We start from the raw sequence: 18,697 nt of genomic DNA, 5'->3' as shown, positions 1-18,697 counted from the left end.
AAATGAAATACAATAGTCTAAATTTGCATGGGCTCTTCACATGGGCTCTTCACATGGGCTCTTCACATGGGCTCTTCACATGGGCACTTCACATGGGCACTTCACATGGGCTCTTCACTTGGGCTCTTCACATGGGCTCTTCACATGGGCTCTTCACATGGGCTCTTCACATGGGCACTTCACATGGGCTCTTCACATGGGCTCTTCACATGGGCTCTTCACATGGGCACTTCACATGGGCTCTTCACATGGGCTCTTCACATGGGCTCTTCACATGGGCTCTTCACATGGGCTCTTCACATGGGCTCTTCACTGTCAGATATAGAATACAGTTCAGACTACACTTATGTCGGGTGCGTTATTTGTTCTGCAAAGTGCATATCTGTGTATGTATATATATACACACTTTTTTCAATAAGGAACTTGACCATGTGCAACAATGAAGTATTTTGAATAAGTCATTTTGATTGTGTCTATGCCCACACACACATTGTATAAGAATATTAATATACCTTATAAGCCGGTGTTAATCTGTGACGGGATTTGTGTTTTTCCCAGGTCCGGTCCAGGTTTTCTGTTTCTGTCTGTGACATCACTAAGAGGATATATATGTGTTCTTACTTGTGAATTGTTACTCTATGACTAAGCGCAACAGCGCGAAACGCGTCAGAGTTGTTTGTGCTATGTAACCTGTCTTCTACGAATAAAGTACCCGTTTTTACCGCATCCTGGTGCTGGACGTACTTTCTATTGTTCCTGATTGGAGCCAGAGGCGGGGCTGGTGGATCCGTGCACAGCAAGTGTGGGACTCCTGGGTGAGCGGTCTATCCATTTTTTTTGTGTCTTAATATTAGGATTTTTAGCACTATGTCAGGAATGGCAGCACCTAGAATAATAAAAATAACAACATTGTGATTGGTGTCACTCGCACTAATAAGCAATGCTAGCAGGTTAGTGCAGGTGATGCTGCCGTCAGTTTCCCTTTAAATGGGCAGTATCAGAATCAAAAACTTTTTATATGTTGTACATCTTGGAAAAACATTAAACTTTCTAATATACTTCATAAAAAATGTATCTTATTTTTATAAAAATAATGGCTTATAAAAATTTTTTTTTTAAAAGACCGCTAGGGGTCCCTATACCATCCAGAACATAATCCTGTCCCACTGCAGCATCATCTTTGTCCCAGCTGAAGCACATGCAGGGAAATGCGCACAGGACTAGCACTCGTCTGTGCTCACTCCTGACCGACTGCAGACTGCAGCATGAAAATACACAGGAGGGAGGGGGTTACAGAGAAGCCTGCAGTGATTGTATGAAGAGACGCAACACAGATCAGCAGACTCAGGGAGGAAGTGAATGCATGGTGAGTGAGGGCAGGCTCAGTGCTTGCCTCGGACATGCCCCTTCCCGAGCAGTGGATGTCAGAATGAGTGAGCAACAAAACAAAGAGATTTATAAGCCAAATAGAGAAGCTAGACACATAAAAATATGTGAAGAATGTGATATGACAGATAAGCTTTAAGGCAGCAATTCCAGGTCCCACATGCTATTATCATCAAGGCAAGCGCTAATCGTGTGCGGCGGCACGGCATGTATGCTATAGTGGCATAACTAAATATGTCATCTGCATGTTACTTTGCTAGTATTCTTATTGGTAAACGAGAAATCTTTTTTTCATGTCCTCAAAGCCATAAAATTGCATACTCATACAACCTTTCTCTGTTTTTAATAAAAAAAAAATGTGCATATAACTTTTCTATGAAATGAATTATTAAGGCCCTAATATTTAGGATTCGGCCTCATTAGTTGAGCTGTATAATTTTTGGTTCACTCTCCAGACTGTATCCCTGACTCATGTCTTTATTAGTATTATTATCCCGGCTGTTTATTTTGACAAAAAAGAAAGCGCAGTTTGCAGCTTGACAAAAATAACCGTCAACAATGAAAACTTCACTCCGTGCTGCTGACCCTTCGTCACCCGCTGCACTACCCAGAATACAATGTGAAAACCTTTTTTTCCCGAGCATCTCCAGCTCTTAAAGGGCAGCCTTGTTACCTGCTCTTAACAAGTCCGCTGTGCGACAAAATATCAAGCTCATCAAGCATAATCATAAAGAATAGATTTCTGCATTTCGTCCTCCGCTCAATATTTACTGAGTAATCCGGTTATTTATAGACAGGTAGCATGTCTCTACATTTACACTATTTAATGTGCATTGAATTTCCTCCAGTGCCTGCAGAACCATTTACATGTAACATTATTGCCAGCTCGGAAATGTATTATGACATTTAAAAGAAATCCTATAAGTTAAATAAAGTGTTAACTTAAAGGGGTACTCCCCTGGTAAATATATTGTTTTTAATCAACTGGTGCCAGAAAGTTAAACAGATTAGTAAATTACTTCTATTTAAAATCCTTCCAGTACTTATCAGCTGCTTTATGCACCATAGGAAGTTCTTTTCTTTTGAATTTCCTTTCTGTCTGACCACAGTGCTCTCTGCTGACACCTCTGTCTATGTCAGGAACTGTCCAGAGCAGGAGGGGATTGCTATGGGGATTTGCTCCTACTCTGGACAGTTCCTGACATGGACAGAGGTGTCAGCAGAGAGCACTGTGGTCAGACAGAAAATAAATTTAAAAAGAAAAGAACTTCATGTGGAGCATAAAGAAGCTGATAAGTAGTGGAAGGATTAAGATTTTTAAATTGAAGTAATTTACAAATCTATTTAAAAAACAAATGTTTTCCCGTGCAGTAGCGCTTTAAAGATGTACGCTGCCCCTAGACATCTTATCCCGTATCGAAAGGATAGGGGCATAAGATGTCTGATCGAGGCGGGGTGCGGCACTCTGGTGTTCTGAACATTTATGTTCAAAATGCCGGATTTGGATTTTCATGTTCGTCAAGTTACGTCAAACCCCCTAGACAAAGACATCCTTTAAGATGTCTGATCGTGGCGGTCCGGCTGCAAGGACCACGTGATCTCCAAGCCAGCACTCAGGCTTCCGTGTTAGTGACATCACATCACACCCTCTCCATTCATGTCTGTGGGAGGGGGCGCAATGACTGCTTCTGTGTTTGTGACATCATAGGCATGTATAGAGGAGAGGGCGTGAAGCTTCAGGCTTCCGTGCTTGTGGCGTAATGTCACACCTCCTAGACATGATTAGAGGGGGCATGGCGTCATGAACATGGAAGCTAAGAGCTGGAATTCTGAACATAAATGTTCAGAACACCGGGGTGGCGGCTCAGAGATTGCGGGGGTTCCTGCGGCCAGACCCCCTCTCGATCAGACACCTTATCCCCTATCCTTTGGATAAATGATAAGATGTCTAGGGTGGAGTACCCCTTTAAAGAAGCATTTTCTATAGGAAATATCATATGCAGAATCAAGTGTGTTGACCCATGGTGATGGTGGCACCATGGGGTGAAGCGGATGGGGCAAGATGGTATTAACCCCCTAGGTAGAGTCGACCAGTAACACGGAAAGGGCCCTGCAGCTTGCTGGGACTTGTAGTTATTGTAATAGACTTTAGTTCAGCCACGCAGGCTAGAATAGACTTGATCAGTGTCTTGACTTTAGTAGAGACAGCAGACATAGATGAGATGACTTACTGACAATGTGGCTAGTGTGCAGGCTTTGTGGCCTCCAGGTGTACTGGACACAGGATCTGTGATGTCTGTGCTTTGCTGTCCTCAGCAGAAAGAGCATAAGAGCGAATTGTAATGGCCGCCCCCTTATATAGAGGGGGGCTGAGCCAAAGCCCATTGGTCAAGCTGCGGGTCATTGTTTAAGCTGGGGCTCTCTGGGTAAAATCAGGTGACAAAATAACATCACATGTGACATTCCACAGGTCCTTCAGACATCTCACAGATCCTTTAGACTAGCAATACATTAATGCACTGACTATAATTCTATTACCATAAATGACAGTATAGTAACAGCAGGGGAGACACTGCAGGAGAGCCCCAGGTCACTGAGGGACTCAACCTGACAGGTCCTAAGGGTAGTAAAGAATCATGTTCTGTACTGGGACATCACACAAGCACTATAGGAATTAGTAGATTTTTTACAATCTTGTCAAAGAAATCGGCCCATCATTATCTTTTAGAAGTCAATTCTATGAAAAACTCATAGACTGCTCACCCAGGACAAGTGGAAATTTGGAGGTGACTGTGGGAAATGCAAGTCCTTGGCAGCTGTTCAGCGTGGTGTATTAGTAGCCCTTTAAAACCAAGGGACGTTAGCCTCAATTGGCATTCTATAACAGAACAGTTTGTGTGGTTTAGAGCCAAAAATATTCCTCTGTAGACCAGAAGTTCTCCGTCTCTCAGTCTTGGCTAGGAATCAAGCTGTGTCAGTGAATCAACTTGGTGACCCATACTTCGTTTTTTAAGCTGATATAACAAAAAAATATAAAATAAAATAGCGCACTCGCTTGCAATAATTAGTTTTAGCTGCCACTATATACCTTTCTATAAAAAGAAACAGTGACCCCCTCCAAAGAGCATGGCACCCAATGTTTAAACAAGGAACTGTAGGTTAAAGTACAAGTAAAATACCCGTTTGACATTATTATACATCAAGAAGAATGTACAGCGAGGTAAATAAAATACATGACGGCTAGTAAGAGGTTCACAATTAAATAGGACCCAGGATTAAGGGCCAATGCACACTACAGACATTCAGCAAGGAATTTCCTCTTGATGCGGTAATATTTGGGTATGATCCCTAAAGCATACATCCTTTTACCCAATGGTACGATATCTTTAGGGTGTAATCTCCAATCATAATACAACAGATTTACACAAAAAAATTGACACAGAAATTAACCCCTGCAGTTCAAAGTCCCATTGACTAATGGGCTCTCCCAGATGGATTCTGCTGAAAGAATCAACCTGTTTAAGCCTTACTGTTATATCTGCTGCGTATGCCAATACCATAATATTGTGTGGAACATTATTATACATACACATTTACTACACATAGGAGTGCTAGCCTCCAACACTCCAAAAACCCACGCAGACTAAAAAACACATGCAGACTACTAATTGGATAGAAAAGGCCATGGTCCTTTATTAAAGGAATACGTTTTTTTCCGAACGCTGGGTGCGGGCTGCGAGGGTTGTGACGTCATGACCACACCCCTTGTGACACCATGCCACGCCCCCTCCCATAGACTTGCATTGAGGGGTGGGGAATCACTAGAGGTGTGGCCATGACATCACAACAAATTGTTCTGAACGCTGGGGCAGTTGAGTAACCTTTTTAAGGGTTACATAAATTAAATAGATTATTTTAGTAAATATTTAACCAAAAGGTTTTATAATAAATAATTCATCAAACTTCCAGCAGATATCAAACCTGTCGACCCAGCATAGTTAAGTGACCATCCCTCTAATGAAAAGACTGTGACATGGCATAAGGGAGGGAGGGCGGGGAGCTCCTCTTTGGTGCTTGACCATGCAGTCAGTAAAAGAGACCACCAGGGTGGCAGTATATAACCTTATCTTCTTCCCATTGCTGGAACAGCAACCAATCACCGACCCCCTCTAGTCTAGTAAAATTGAGCCGCCCTTACTGGGTGTCCAAAGGAGCAGCTAACCCTGGCACTGGTAAAGAGTAGTCCAGAACATGTAATACCTCCATGTACTGTAGGGGGTGCTATTAGACAGAAATTCAGTGCATACGCTTCAGTAATACAGGTGATTTACCAGTGAATGCCCATTCTAATAGGTCAGTTCTTCCAGCCATTGACACGTTTCACAGATCTGGACTGTCCATAGCATTATATGTTGAGTCTGGTTTCAAGTTACAATGGTCCAGAAAAGATAATTGTATGTTGAAACTATTGTATGTTGAGGCCATTGTAAGTTGAGCGATCACTGTATATGCCTTTCATGCTCCCTCGCAGCCTCTGGTATCGGTGCAGAACTTCCCCTTCACAGAGCTGAGGCGGGACATCCCTGCGGGCGGTGATTGGCTGTGGTTCCGTAAAGGGGAAGTTCGTTGGGAAGGCGGCGAGGGAGCGTGGAAAGTATGTATAAGCTTTTTTATGCTATGGTATTTTTGTGGACATTAGGTGCAGTAAGTCCAGTATTTGGAATCTTTCTGTACATCCTGCTTGATCAGATCACATGTAAATTAAAATAAGGACACCAGCTTTATATATAGTTTTCAGTAAAAAGAGCTAAACTACATCATGAACAAAACATTTATTAGATATAAAGTCAGTCATAGCAAACCTTACAGTTCTCTCTAACGTGCCCAACCGGCCTAAGTGTAAATTATTATTAAATCTACTAGTCTTGTGTTGTGTCTGCAGTGAAGTGCAGTAGTAATGCTACATAGATATTTACAAGTTAGAATGGTTGCAGTTTACTTTCCTAAAACCTTAGTTTTTATATTTTGCACGCACAATGGTGTTTGTCTGTTTTACTTCATTATCTATTAGGTTTTCCATCGAGTTGGAACTTAAGGGCTATTGTAATGTCCGTATATATGTGTTTTGTATTTTCTGCTCTGGGCCCTGTTCTATGCAGTTTATGTCTGAACGGTTTCTTGTGTTAATTCTCCCTGGGATGGGAAGAGTTAACCTTCTTGGCTTCAGCACTGGGAGTGTTTATAAGGCCACTTCAGCTGTTGTTTGGGGTTAGTTATTAGACCTGTACTCTGACCATATCTTGTTTTATGATGCATCTTAGCTGTTGTTTGTCTGAGCACATTTCCTGAGTTTTCACCATGGTTTACTGTCCTGTTTGATGTATAGATTTTAGCTTGCATTGTTTAAGTACTTTGGCAGGTTTTTAGTATTCCTGTATTGTTTATTCTGCTTTTGCCTTGTGTTGCCTTAGTCACACAGTGAGTTTTGTCAGTCCTATTTTGACCTTGTTTGATCCTGGATCTCCTAGGATAGAATTCCTAAGCCTTGTGCTAATCCGTCTATCTAGGAGTGAGTTAGTCTTATGTACCCGTGTTTGCCTGTATTTAGGATTTCTGTTTTCTCCTAGGCTAGTATCCTTCACTGTGGAGTATGCCCACTAGCTATAAGCCTATTTGGTTTAAGTATTGATGTCCCTCCATGTATGGACTGGGGTGTCTAGTGTGTTCCTTGTTCTGAGTCCAGTCTGAACAGAGCTCTTGGTTTCCTGACCTGTTAGTATGCTATTCCCTGGCTTGTTTGTATTTATATATCTGTTTGTTGGTTGTTGTATTCCCGTCATGTTCCTGACTTGTTCCCCGACTGTACTGTACAGTTCCGCTTGTTTTGTTGACTTCGTCACCCATACATTTTAGTGCAAGGAAGGGACCGGCTCCATGTTGTCGTTCCGTTGTTTAGGGCGGATGAGCAAGTAGGCAGGGAGAGTGGTTTTTAGGGACAGCTTAGGGCTCACTACTCCCTGCTGCCCCCTTTCTTGACAGCTATTGCAGGATTTAGACAGTTTTTATGTCATTACACCTAAAGTAAAAAGGACAGAACTATCACTTAACATAGAAACATAGGCCCAAATTTATCATTGCAGTGCCAGTGAAGCATTTTTTACACCTTTTTTTGTGTGCTGATAATGTGTAGGAGCACCAAATCTATTAAATGGTAAAAGAGCTTTGATAAATTTTGTGCAGGTCACATTTTCTGAAATTTCTGTGTACACATACACCAAAAAGCTACACCATGTCTGGGCTGGTGCAGTTTTAGAGACTTTTCAGTGGCTTTGCGCCTTTTTTTGCTCCTTTTTACAAAAAGGTGTAATGACAAATACCTTCCACATCATGTCTATTGCCAAAATCATACTGAGAAAAAATGCGATCTGTGCAGCTCACAGTGTCGGGCGTGCGAGGTTAACTGAATATTCTCACCCACAGAGAATACATATAACAAATGTTTTATAAGGGACAGGGTTTCAGTCCTCAGCACACTCCTATATAAAAATAGTAATGGACGGATGTTTGTTGTCTCAGAGAAAAGGAAAAGGATATAGTTATATATTAAACAACAGTTCTTTATTAAAAAATTTTATGATTAAATAGGGTAGATATTTTCATGCACTTACCGCAGGGCCCTGCTGAAGTGCTTTGTGAAAATTCTTACAATATTAGATACCGTGTATACATATATATTCCCAAGTAAAAAATTATAAAATACAGAAAATAATATAAAAATTGCAAGGAATAACGTGGATAGTGATTGCTATTATTCCAATATTGCTGGAATGACTTCTGGAAACATTAAATCCTGAAAAAAATATCCTAATGAAGGGATATTATCTTTGTGGTTGTCTTTAGCAATATGAAGTCATATTACCAAAATCAGTGGATTGCAACTCAAAATCAGCAGAAATGTATAAACAAAAAGGTGCAAAAATCCCTGCGCCGTTGGCTGTTCGGGCATGCTGGGTGTTGTAGTTTTGCAACATCTGGAGGTCCGCAGGTTTAAGACCACTGTCCTATACTTTACATTGCACGGATCCCTCAACATACAATGGTTTCAACAAATGATGGTCCATTTGGAACGAATTACCATCGTATGTTGAGGGACCACAGTACTTTTTTGATTCATCTTCATTTATTTATACATATAGAGTGGAATAACACAATCCCATACTTGAGTGACTAGAGTGACGTAAAACTGCAATACAAAGAAATATAAATATAAAACAACCTAAGCCATTCTGTATACTGCTGTGAAGCCTTACAATATATTATTAATGCATAAATGTAGAACACTATTATATAATGTACCGTTTAAAGGTATGCAATTTTAATCATCCCTAATCTTTTCTTGGAAATGGATTTTTACATTAGGCATGTTTTTACTCCACAATTGCTATGATTTATGTGTTATATTTATTATGGTAAGTAGCTGTGAAAACAGAATGTTAAAAGCTTAAATTAGCCTTGTTAATCTTTGCCACCTTGAAGCTGGCACAATAGATATCATAATCGGTTTTACTTGTATTCCTGTAACTACTTTTACACTTGGCTAAATTAAAAGGACATCATTTTAGGAGCTTTGCCACTGCAGTGATCAATAGAAGAATCCTCTTGTATGGATTTTCATTGAATTTATTTTTATAATGATTAGCGGGTGCCGGAGAATTACAAAGTTTTGGATTTCCGTTTTGATGCCACTTTACATAGTCATTTATTACCCAGTATTTTGTGCTTAAGTCATTATTTTAATAGATGCCACCAATTAACCACAAACCAATTAGCGCCGTTTTACAGTTTTAGCGTATACGATGCTAATGTGCACTAAATGTTGGCACCTGGAGGGAAATAATAGGTAGTAAAGATATCACCCTATTTGTAACAAAGACGCACTTATACAGATTGGCAAAATGACTTATTGTTCAAGCACAACATTTATAACTAGAAGTTATGAATAACTGATAAGATTTGCAATATGATGCATTCACTTTAATATAATTCCTGCACAAAAAGTTAATATAACTGAATGACAAGTTATACAAGTGTTTTGGGGTAACTCCTTTAAAAGAGGAATGCCCAATTTAGATTGTTATGGCATATGAGGGTCCATCTACTACGATGGGGGAAAAGTGTGAAGGGGCAACAGCACTTAACTGAGGCTGCTACCCATTTATACTGAGGATTGTAGGGGTCTCCAAGAGATGGCTTATCACTAAGGCTGGGGAAATCCCTTTAACAGTGATGGGAGTACTTACACTGGTTAAAGTTAAAAGGATTGTAAAAGAAAATAGAATGTATGTATCCAAGTTTGAGCCGGGATAAAGTTGAAAAAACTTAACTAACCTACCTCATCCCTCATCCCATTCTGCTTTTGTTATGACACACAGGAAGTGCCCACTTGACCAATCACTGGCCATAGTGTTGACCCGCCTCAACCAGCTATTGGCTAGTATGATTGAATGTTCTCCAAAAGGAAGAATCCCCCCTTATCTGTCTACAGCTCCTTTGGGCTATTTTACCTTGTCATTAAGAGTTATAGAGTAACAGGATACTGGTGGGCTACAGAGTTGCCTACCCATCGGTGTCTTGCCCATTTGTGGGATACTCTGCTTTAACTAGTATGAGAGAGTTTATTTCCTTCTGGATTTTTCTTCTAGATTTTTCCCATAGAGCATTGTCTAAACATTAATGTCCATACACCACAGCTTTCCGGAGCATTGTGACGTCATGGCCCGCCCCTTGTGAAGTCATGCTCTGCCCCCTCAATGCAAGCCTATGGGAAGGGGCGTGACAGCTGTCACGTCCCCTCCCATAGGCTTGCATTGAGGGGGCGGATCGTGACATCACACGGGGGCGGGACAGTGACGTCACAATGTTCCGGCCCCCGTGATCGCCAGTAATCAGACCCAGAGCGAACATGCTCCGGGGACTGATTATAGCAGGGTGCTGCGTGCAAGATCACGGGGGTCCCCAGCGGCGGGACATCCGCGATCCTTTGGATAGGGTATAAGATGTCTTAGCACTGGATTACCCCTTTAATGAGAATCAATACCCCATTTGCTGCTTCTAAGGTAGCTATAGCAAACCAAAGGACTCCAAAATAGCAGTCTACAAATGGGTGCCTGATTCTTTTGGAGAAGATTCTACTTTGGCTAATATACCTTAAAGGGTACTCCGCTGCTAGACTTCTTATCCCCTATCCAAAGGATAGCGGATAAGATGTCTGATCGTGGGGGTCCCACTGCTGAGGCCCCTCATGATCTCCCGCAGTTTGTTGAAAACAAACGCCAGGTTCCTGCGGCAGTGGTCGTTACATCATGTCCACGCCCCCTCGTGCCATCACACCATGCCCCTCCATTCATTTCTATGAGAGGGGGCATGTCGGCTGACACGCCCCCTCCCATAGACATGAATAGAGAGGGCGTGGCAGTGACGTCACAACCACGGCCTCAGGCTCTGAGCGTTCTGAACAACATTTTCAGAACGCTGGAGCACCAGAGTACCCCTTTAAGTTTCCATTTATCAAGGTCCTTAGACTTGAGAACTGTTGGAATCTCCCCTATGTATCCAAGCCTCGGGGACACAAATTGTGACTTGAACCTAGCCTAATAATTTACGTAATGACTATCAATCTGCCCTACCTCTCATCACCGAAAACTATGTTTCCACCTCTTCCTTGACATTTCCATTTCTGTATTTTCTGTATTATACTTGCCTACAGGAATATTCCAGTTTTTGGTAAGTCCTCACATTTACCTCCCATTTTTTAGACAATGAGACACTCAGTAACCAAACTGCTTTAATTTCCCAAGACAGAGGCAAGTTCAAGATTGTTCCCTCGCTCTAAAATGTTTTAAATAAATACAATTTAAGGTTGTACCCTCCTTGTGCCTTTTTCCTCCCAGGAGAGGGAAACAATGTATAGCTGTAGGGATAAAATGAAATTGCAGGCTTCTCACCTCTCCATCCACGCTCCGAAAGCTTCAGTCAATTAACATAGAGACAGAAACCTTTGTGTAATCCATAGAGGATACAGATAAACTGGCCTTGCTGATATTCTGTGCTTTGGGGAAGGAAACTTAATAGGTTTTTTTTGTATTCTGCCATTCAGTTATCTTAGACCAGGGAACAGGGACCTGTTTGCTGATCCGACAGACTAAACATAAACACTCTTGTTAGTTTTCGACCTGTTCTATTCACAAGCTGACCCTGTCGTGTCTTCTTAAACCCACACACTATTCACAAACAATTGTATTCAAAGCAACGTATTTGTTATTCTCTCTCCTGCGGATGGTCTACAACGACATCTTGACAATGAGAGCGCGTCTATAGCGGTATACAACTGCATTAATAAAAGTAATGTAGATCTGTTCAGAAAAGAAAAGGTTATCTCATCCCGCTCGTCCAGAAACAGATCAGAATCCATATAATCAGTAGGGTACGACCCCTGGTTTAGAAGCTGCAGATGACAGGAGCCCGGGTCCACCTAACCTGCCATTCTCCTTCTAGTTTAATCAGGTATTGTTTGCACTTTCAACTTCTTTTCACATTCCTGGTCTCAAAGAGAGAAAAATCTCCATCAAGGAATGATTGATGGTGTATAAAACACTTATACTTCAATTACATTCTCAGTCAAAGCCTTTATTGTCATATGTTCTAAATCATACTAGACCTAGGGCATCCGGAGGATAGACAACACGAAGAGAATAAATTGCTTCACCACTGTTTTCAGTGACTCCAGCACAAAAAAGTGAGTTTCTTTTAGTGCCCTGTCGGTCTAACAAGATTCTTAAAGGAACAATAAAATAAGAAAAAGCAGGAAAAAAAATGAATCCCAGCAAGTCCTCTTTTAATGGAGTTATCCATGGTTTGAAAAAACTAATATAGAGCTGGAGCGGGGGGGGGGGAGGGGGATAGAAAAAAAAGCCACACTTACCTAGCCCCAGTCCCCAGTAGCTCCTGCTCACCTCTATCAGGATTCCCGGTCTTCTTTCTGCTCCCTGCTTTTGAGATGAGCACTTGAGACTCCAGTGGTCTGACCACAGTGGTATCCTGCCCCACTTGTTAACTCCTTCTACACTGTTGGGAAAAAAAGAAGGGACAAATACACTTTAACCCCTTAAAGGGGTTCTCCGGTGCTTACACATCTTTTCCCCTATCCGAAGGATAGGGGATAAGATGCCTGATCGCGGCAGTCCCGCCGCTGGGGACCTCCAGGATCATGCACACGGCACCCCTTTTGTAATCAGTCCCCGGTGCGTGTTCTCTCCGGGTCTGATTACTGGCGACCACCGGGCCGGCGGCTTGTGACCTCCCGCCTCCGCCCCTCAATGCAAGCCTACGGGAGGGGGCGTGATAGCTAATAGCGAACACGCTCCGGGGACTGATTACAAACAGGGTGCCGCGTGCATGATCCCGGGGGTCCCCAGCGGCAGGATTCCCGCGATCAGGCATCTTATCCCCTATCCTTTGGATAGGGGAAAAGATGTGTAAGCACTGGAGAACCCCTTTAATGGAGAGCTCTGGCAAATATTAACTTATCCCCTATCCACAGGATAGGGGATAAGCAGCAGATCGGTCCACTGGGACCCCGCAATCTACGAGATGGGACCCGGCGCTCAGTGAGGTGCGTGTGCTGCAGTCGGCATGTGCTTTGTTCATTTATATGGGATCACCAAAAAGACCAAAGTACAGCACTCTGGCATCTCTGGTGCTCCCATAGAAATGAATGGAGCGCATGCTGTCTACCAATAGACGACACGTGCTCCTCTTATCTGCTATCTTGTGGACAGGGGATAAGTTAATTTTGGCCGGAGTTCTCCTTTAAGGACACATTTAGTAAGTTTACAATGCTGTGAGTTGGTACTTTGTCCACAGTGCCCTACATTTACTGTGCAGCTATGAAGCAAGCATAGGAGCTGCGCTTTTTTCATAGCTGTTAAGTATTGGCTGCCAGGGGCTCACTGCTAATGGCAGAAATCAATGCTGATTACACCATCTATAGGGAAAATGGAGGTGACGCTGGGTTCAAGAGGGGCTTATAAAACCCCACAGTGCGATAGCGGGGGTCCAATGAGTGCAAATGGCGGCCGAATATGGTGTGCCATCGTGGTTAATGTCAGGGCCACGGGTGTTGCAGTGAGTGGTGGGATCAGATGGTGTTAACCCCTAGGACAAGATGTTGTTAACCCCTAATGTTCGTGACGCCAGGATGTGGTTGTTTGGTGTAGGGCACCGTCGACAAGCAGCCCAAAAATGGCATATGATGAATGAGAGTCCAAAGCAGGGTTTGGATGCAACTTGAACATTTACTGATGAAGAAGGCAGAAAACAGTCTTTACAAACAGGCAACTTCCACAGAGGTGACCGGGACACAGGGAACCTCTCAGGCTTGCTTGGACCTGTAGTTATTATAATGATGATGCAGGCCACTGTACTACTGTTATCACTTTGGGACAGTAGAGACTTGACTTGTACTCACAGATTTGATGTGGCTGCAGGTTTATAGGCTTTGGCCTAGATACGATGGACTTGACTTGTACAGAACTTGTGCTTGCTTTGATTGCAGGAACTAACAGAGTGCAGGAACGAGAGACAGAATGCGGAGGTTACAGCCCCTTATATATCAGGGGGGCTGGACTAAAGCCCATTGGTTGCTGGTTGCTTGTGGTTACCTGATTATATTATCATGGGTGATTATATCTCACATGACAGATCACATGACCTTAGGAAGGTCCTTTACAGGGTAAATATCCTAATAACCTTTATATACAGTTTACAATCACTGTACAGTACTTACCGGTATAATAAATGTACATGCTTAATATACAACACAATACCATATGACCATATGGACCTGAGGGACTCTACCTGAGGGTACTTTAGGACTGTACAGAACCACGTCCTGTACCAGGACACCACACGAAGGTCTCTTACCATCCTCCATGCTGGCCCAATAATTGTTCCTCTGATACAAGCTGCAGTGTCAGGCTGTATCAGTAGAGCGCTAACTATAATATTAAAATATCACGTTTATTATCACACACTGTGAACGGTGTCAGAACTGCAAATTTTGGTCACATCACATGTCATTGCAAAATACAATTGGTCCTGCAAAAAACAAGTACCTCTATAAGTAACCAAAGAACAGAAAAAACTGTTTACTTGATCCTCCCTTGAAATAAGTAACTGGGTATGCAAGCTATTGCCCATTTCACACTCGTGTGTTCATTTCTGGATATAGTGTTGAGGTCTTTACATGAAGTTTTCACTGCTGTGTTTTTCCTTCTTGAAGCAATGGTGTCAAACTTTGAAAATCTGTTCCAAAACTAGAACAGCTATGACATTCACAAACCACAGAATGCCCTGGAAATCTGTGCCGTTTTCCAGTGTATCGTGTGAATTAAATTATTTAGAAATTACACTTTACATTTACAGCATCACATATGGATATTGTGGTAAATGGTCGCAGCTGCCGACATAAACCACAAAAGGGACAGTGTAAAAATACCCCAAGAAGCAGTAGAAAAAAGTTATGTCTTTTGTTTCTGCATTTTGGAAATTACAGAGCAAATGGTCACTTATTATATTCACTCACAGTTCAAACTTCCTAACTTTTTAATATAGCGAGAGATTATTTTTCTTATGAGAATAAAAGACCTCACCGGAGAGAACGTCCATCTGGGGAATTGTGTTATCTTTTGATATATTGAAGTCCTGTTCATCCATCATTGAGGATCGGTGCCCACCACTTTCAGATGTATAATTTCACTTATGCAGATTTGGAAGGCAGAATAGATGACTGATCTTATGTATTCTTTTCTCTCAACAGATCCTTGGTACAGATGATAACTGGTTTAAGGCGGAGCTAAGGGGCAATGAAGGATTTGTACCAAAAAACTATGTGGATATGCAAACTCCAAGGTTTGTAGTAATGAATAAGGACAGAATATTTATCTCTGTATACAGATATCTCTGATATATTGACAAAACTGCTAGATAAAAAGTAGAATTACCTTCATGAATACAGTCTCTATATTTAACAATGTAATCTTTATATAGAAAAATAATGTCCACGCAATGCATAGAGCTTCCAAAAAGCTCATACAGTGCCCACACAAATAGTTTCCATACAAGGGTATACAGTGCACTGATACTGTATTACAGAGTCCATATAAAGTAATGTCATATTGTGCCCATGTAAATAGCGCCATACTGTACCCTATTTGATGTGCACCATAGAGTTCAGTAGTGTCTCTTACCGATATCCATTCTTCAGTCTGGCTGTGCTAAATATGGATGGACAGGGCGCTAGTCTCTTGTTGTTGGATTTTGAAGGTTGCAATGGCATCATTATGATAATATGTCAAGAAGAGTAAACCATTGATATTTACAATTGATCGCTAAGCGATCACTATTACCCTAAATTTCCCATCCAATAATAAAATATAACTTTTATTGAGCCAGGATTAAAATCCAATTCACAAGTGCTCAAGTAATAATGATTGCATGCAACTGCATGCTAGTAACCTATGTAAGAGAACTGTGGCTGCAGTCCACAATTCTCATGTGAATTAAAGTTAAAACCAATCAAACATTGCCCGCCCACCCGACGTTTCACCACAAGCTGTGGCTTTCTCAAGAGCTTAGAGGCAAAGGGCCATTTGCCTCTAAGCCCTTGAGAAAGCCACAACTTGTGGCGAAACGTCAGGCGGGCGGGCAATGTGTGATTGGCTGCAGTCCACAATTCTCATGTGAATTAAAGTTGAAACCACAGTTCTCTTACATAGGTTACTAGCATGCAGTTGCATGCAATCATTATTACTTGAGCACTTGTGAATTGGATTTTAATCATGGCTCAATAAAAGTTATATTTTATTATTGGATGGGAAATGTAGGGTAATAGTGATCGCTTAGCGATCAATTGTAAATATTCTATCCTCCATCCATAGGTCCTTTTGGTTGTTAAGAGTAAACCATTGATGGACGACTGCACGGGATTACACAATACATGTGAGTGCACAGCTCCCTTATCTGAGTTTTGTCAGGAACTGAAAGAGTGCTGTAATCTATGGTTCTCAGACGAACCAAAACTTGGATGCACTAGAAAAAGTAAAAATAAAGCATAGATTCCAGGGCTACTGTTGTTTACACAGCTACTATTTACATCAGTGGGACTTATGCAAACTGCATGAAACAGATAACTTTGCTGTTTTAACGTTCCTGACCCCCTCTGGTGACCACAACCATTCCAGAGTAGGCTGGCAGGCCCCTGATCTTGAAATAGGTGTGGGTCCAGGAGGTGTATACTGTGGATATGTCATAAATGTCCAGATGGGAATGACCCTTTAAAGCTACCATACAATAGTAAGACCAACTGTCAGGGCTGTGTGGTGCCACGGGGGTGCAAGGAATACCTGATCACTTTGTGACGCCAGGGCACCATTAGCCTATACACGTTCCGAGGTTGGAGACAGCTTATCCTGGGCTAGACACAGGGAAAAAAGAAACACACCAACGTCGGGTTACAGATAACTGCCTTTTACTAAGCAGAGTGTAACTGGTATTAAATGGCAACAGTATGGTGCAGAATGGAAAGGATGCAGTGTAACCCTTTGGTAGCCCTGTTGCCTTGCAGGGACTTATGGTGCTTTTCCCCCAATTGATTAATACCAACTTGATATGAGATTGAAGATTCTTCCAGGTTGCTAGGGTTCTAACAAGGTCCTGTAGCTTGAATTTCCTCTGTGCGGGGGATCCTTGCAGAATGGCTGAAAAAGACTTGAGAAGAGATTGGTTCTGGACTTCTCTTAGAGCTTCTCTACATACAGCTCCCACCTTTACTAAACTTGAGCTCAGCACACTAAGAACTAACTGGGGCAAATCCTCCCTCCCACTACCCTATATAGCTAAGAATTTAGGAGTTCCCATTGGGCAGGCAGGGTCACATGGGCTCGCACTGCTTCTCCCTATTAACCCCTTAACAACCACGGACATAGGTGTACGTCCTGGTGCAGAGTTACTTCGTGTACGAGGACGCACATTGACGACCTGTTCATGACCGCAATCAAGCTGATGTCCAACATTAATGCTTCAAATGCCGTGATCAATACAGATCACGGCATCTGCGGCAATGCGTATGTTTAAATTGATGATTGGATCGCCCTCGGCATGCCGCGTGGATCCGTTCATCTAGAATGTCGGCCGGAGGTCCCCTCACCTGCATATGGCCATCTCCCGGGGGTCTTCTGCTCTGGTCTGAGATCGAGCAGACCAGAGCAGATCGCCGATATCACTGATCAGTGCTATGTCCTATGCATAGCACTGAACAGTATTAGAAATCAAATGATAAAAAGTATTAGCAATCAAATGATAAAAATAAAAAGTGTAAAAAAAAAAAAAAAAAAAAAAAGGAAAAATCCCCTCCTCAATAATAATGTAAATTGTCCCTTTTTTCCATGTTACGTAAAAATAAAATTAATAAACATGTTTGGTATCGTCATGTGGGCAAATGTACGAACTATTAAAATATAATGTAAACGGCGTAAACGTAAAAAAATTAAAAAAGTCAAAAATTTCACCTTTTTTTTGTCACATTTTATACAAAAATTATTTTAAAAAGTGATTTAAAAGTTTCATATATGCAAATGTGGTATCGATAAAAAGTAAAAAAGTAAAAATTAAAAAGTTATAGGTGGGGAAAATAGGATGATTTTAAAAATACTGATTTTGTACAAAAAGTTTAATATTTTTTAAAAGCAGTACAATAATGGAAAAGTATGTAAATATGGGTATCATTTTAATCGTATTCAGGGGTGTGGAAAAAAAAATAAAATCTACTTGTCCAAGGGACTAAAACGGAATACAATCTACTTGTCCCTAATGAAATTCCACTTGTCCCGGTAGACAAAATAATTTCATCCAAAATAGTACTTAAATAAGGTCTTTATTAGTCCTAGCTGATGTCCGTGGTGTGTCCGGTACTTTGTTTGAGACTGAGGGTAATGTCAATGTGCTGTTGAGATGGATCAAACGCGTTTCGGTCCGCCTGGAACCTTCTTCAGTGATCAATGGAGTCTCCCACTTAGTATAGGTAATTAGTATAGCGATAAAATATAGAGATAAAATAAAATATAGATTGAAATTAAAAAAATAAAAAATAAATATAAAAATAAATATAAAAAAATAACCAGGACCCATCATGCATGGTATTCGCAGCCATTCAATCAGTTAAGAAAGATTGGAGAGGTGGTAACCATATAGCTAA

The 18,697-nt window shown here is 41.5% G+C and overlaps 1 protein-coding gene across 9 annotated transcripts in view; it reads left to right on the top strand.

Annotated features, from left to right (window-relative positions):
- The window catches only part of GRAP2 (GRB2 related adaptor protein 2), a 253,216-nt gene that overhangs the window by 176,974 nt on the left and 57,545 nt on the right, over window positions 1-18,697 (top strand). For all 9 annotated transcript variants that reach the window (XM_056524019.1, XM_056524016.1, XM_056524023.1 and 6 more), the window contains one exon: window positions 15,263-15,354. In XM_056524019.1, coding sequence (XP_056379994.1) covers window positions 15,263-15,354 — 92 coding nt within the window. The remainder of the gene's footprint in view (window positions 1-15,262; window positions 15,355-18,697) is intronic.

Source organism: Hyla sarda, chromosome 6 (assembly GCF_029499605.1).
Source record: "Hyla sarda isolate aHylSar1 chromosome 6, aHylSar1.hap1, whole genome shotgun sequence".
In the NCBI taxonomy this organism is placed as follows: Eukaryota; Metazoa; Chordata; class Amphibia; order Anura; family Hylidae; genus Hyla; species Hyla sarda.
This window is presented reverse-complemented; position numbering and strand designations above follow the sequence as displayed.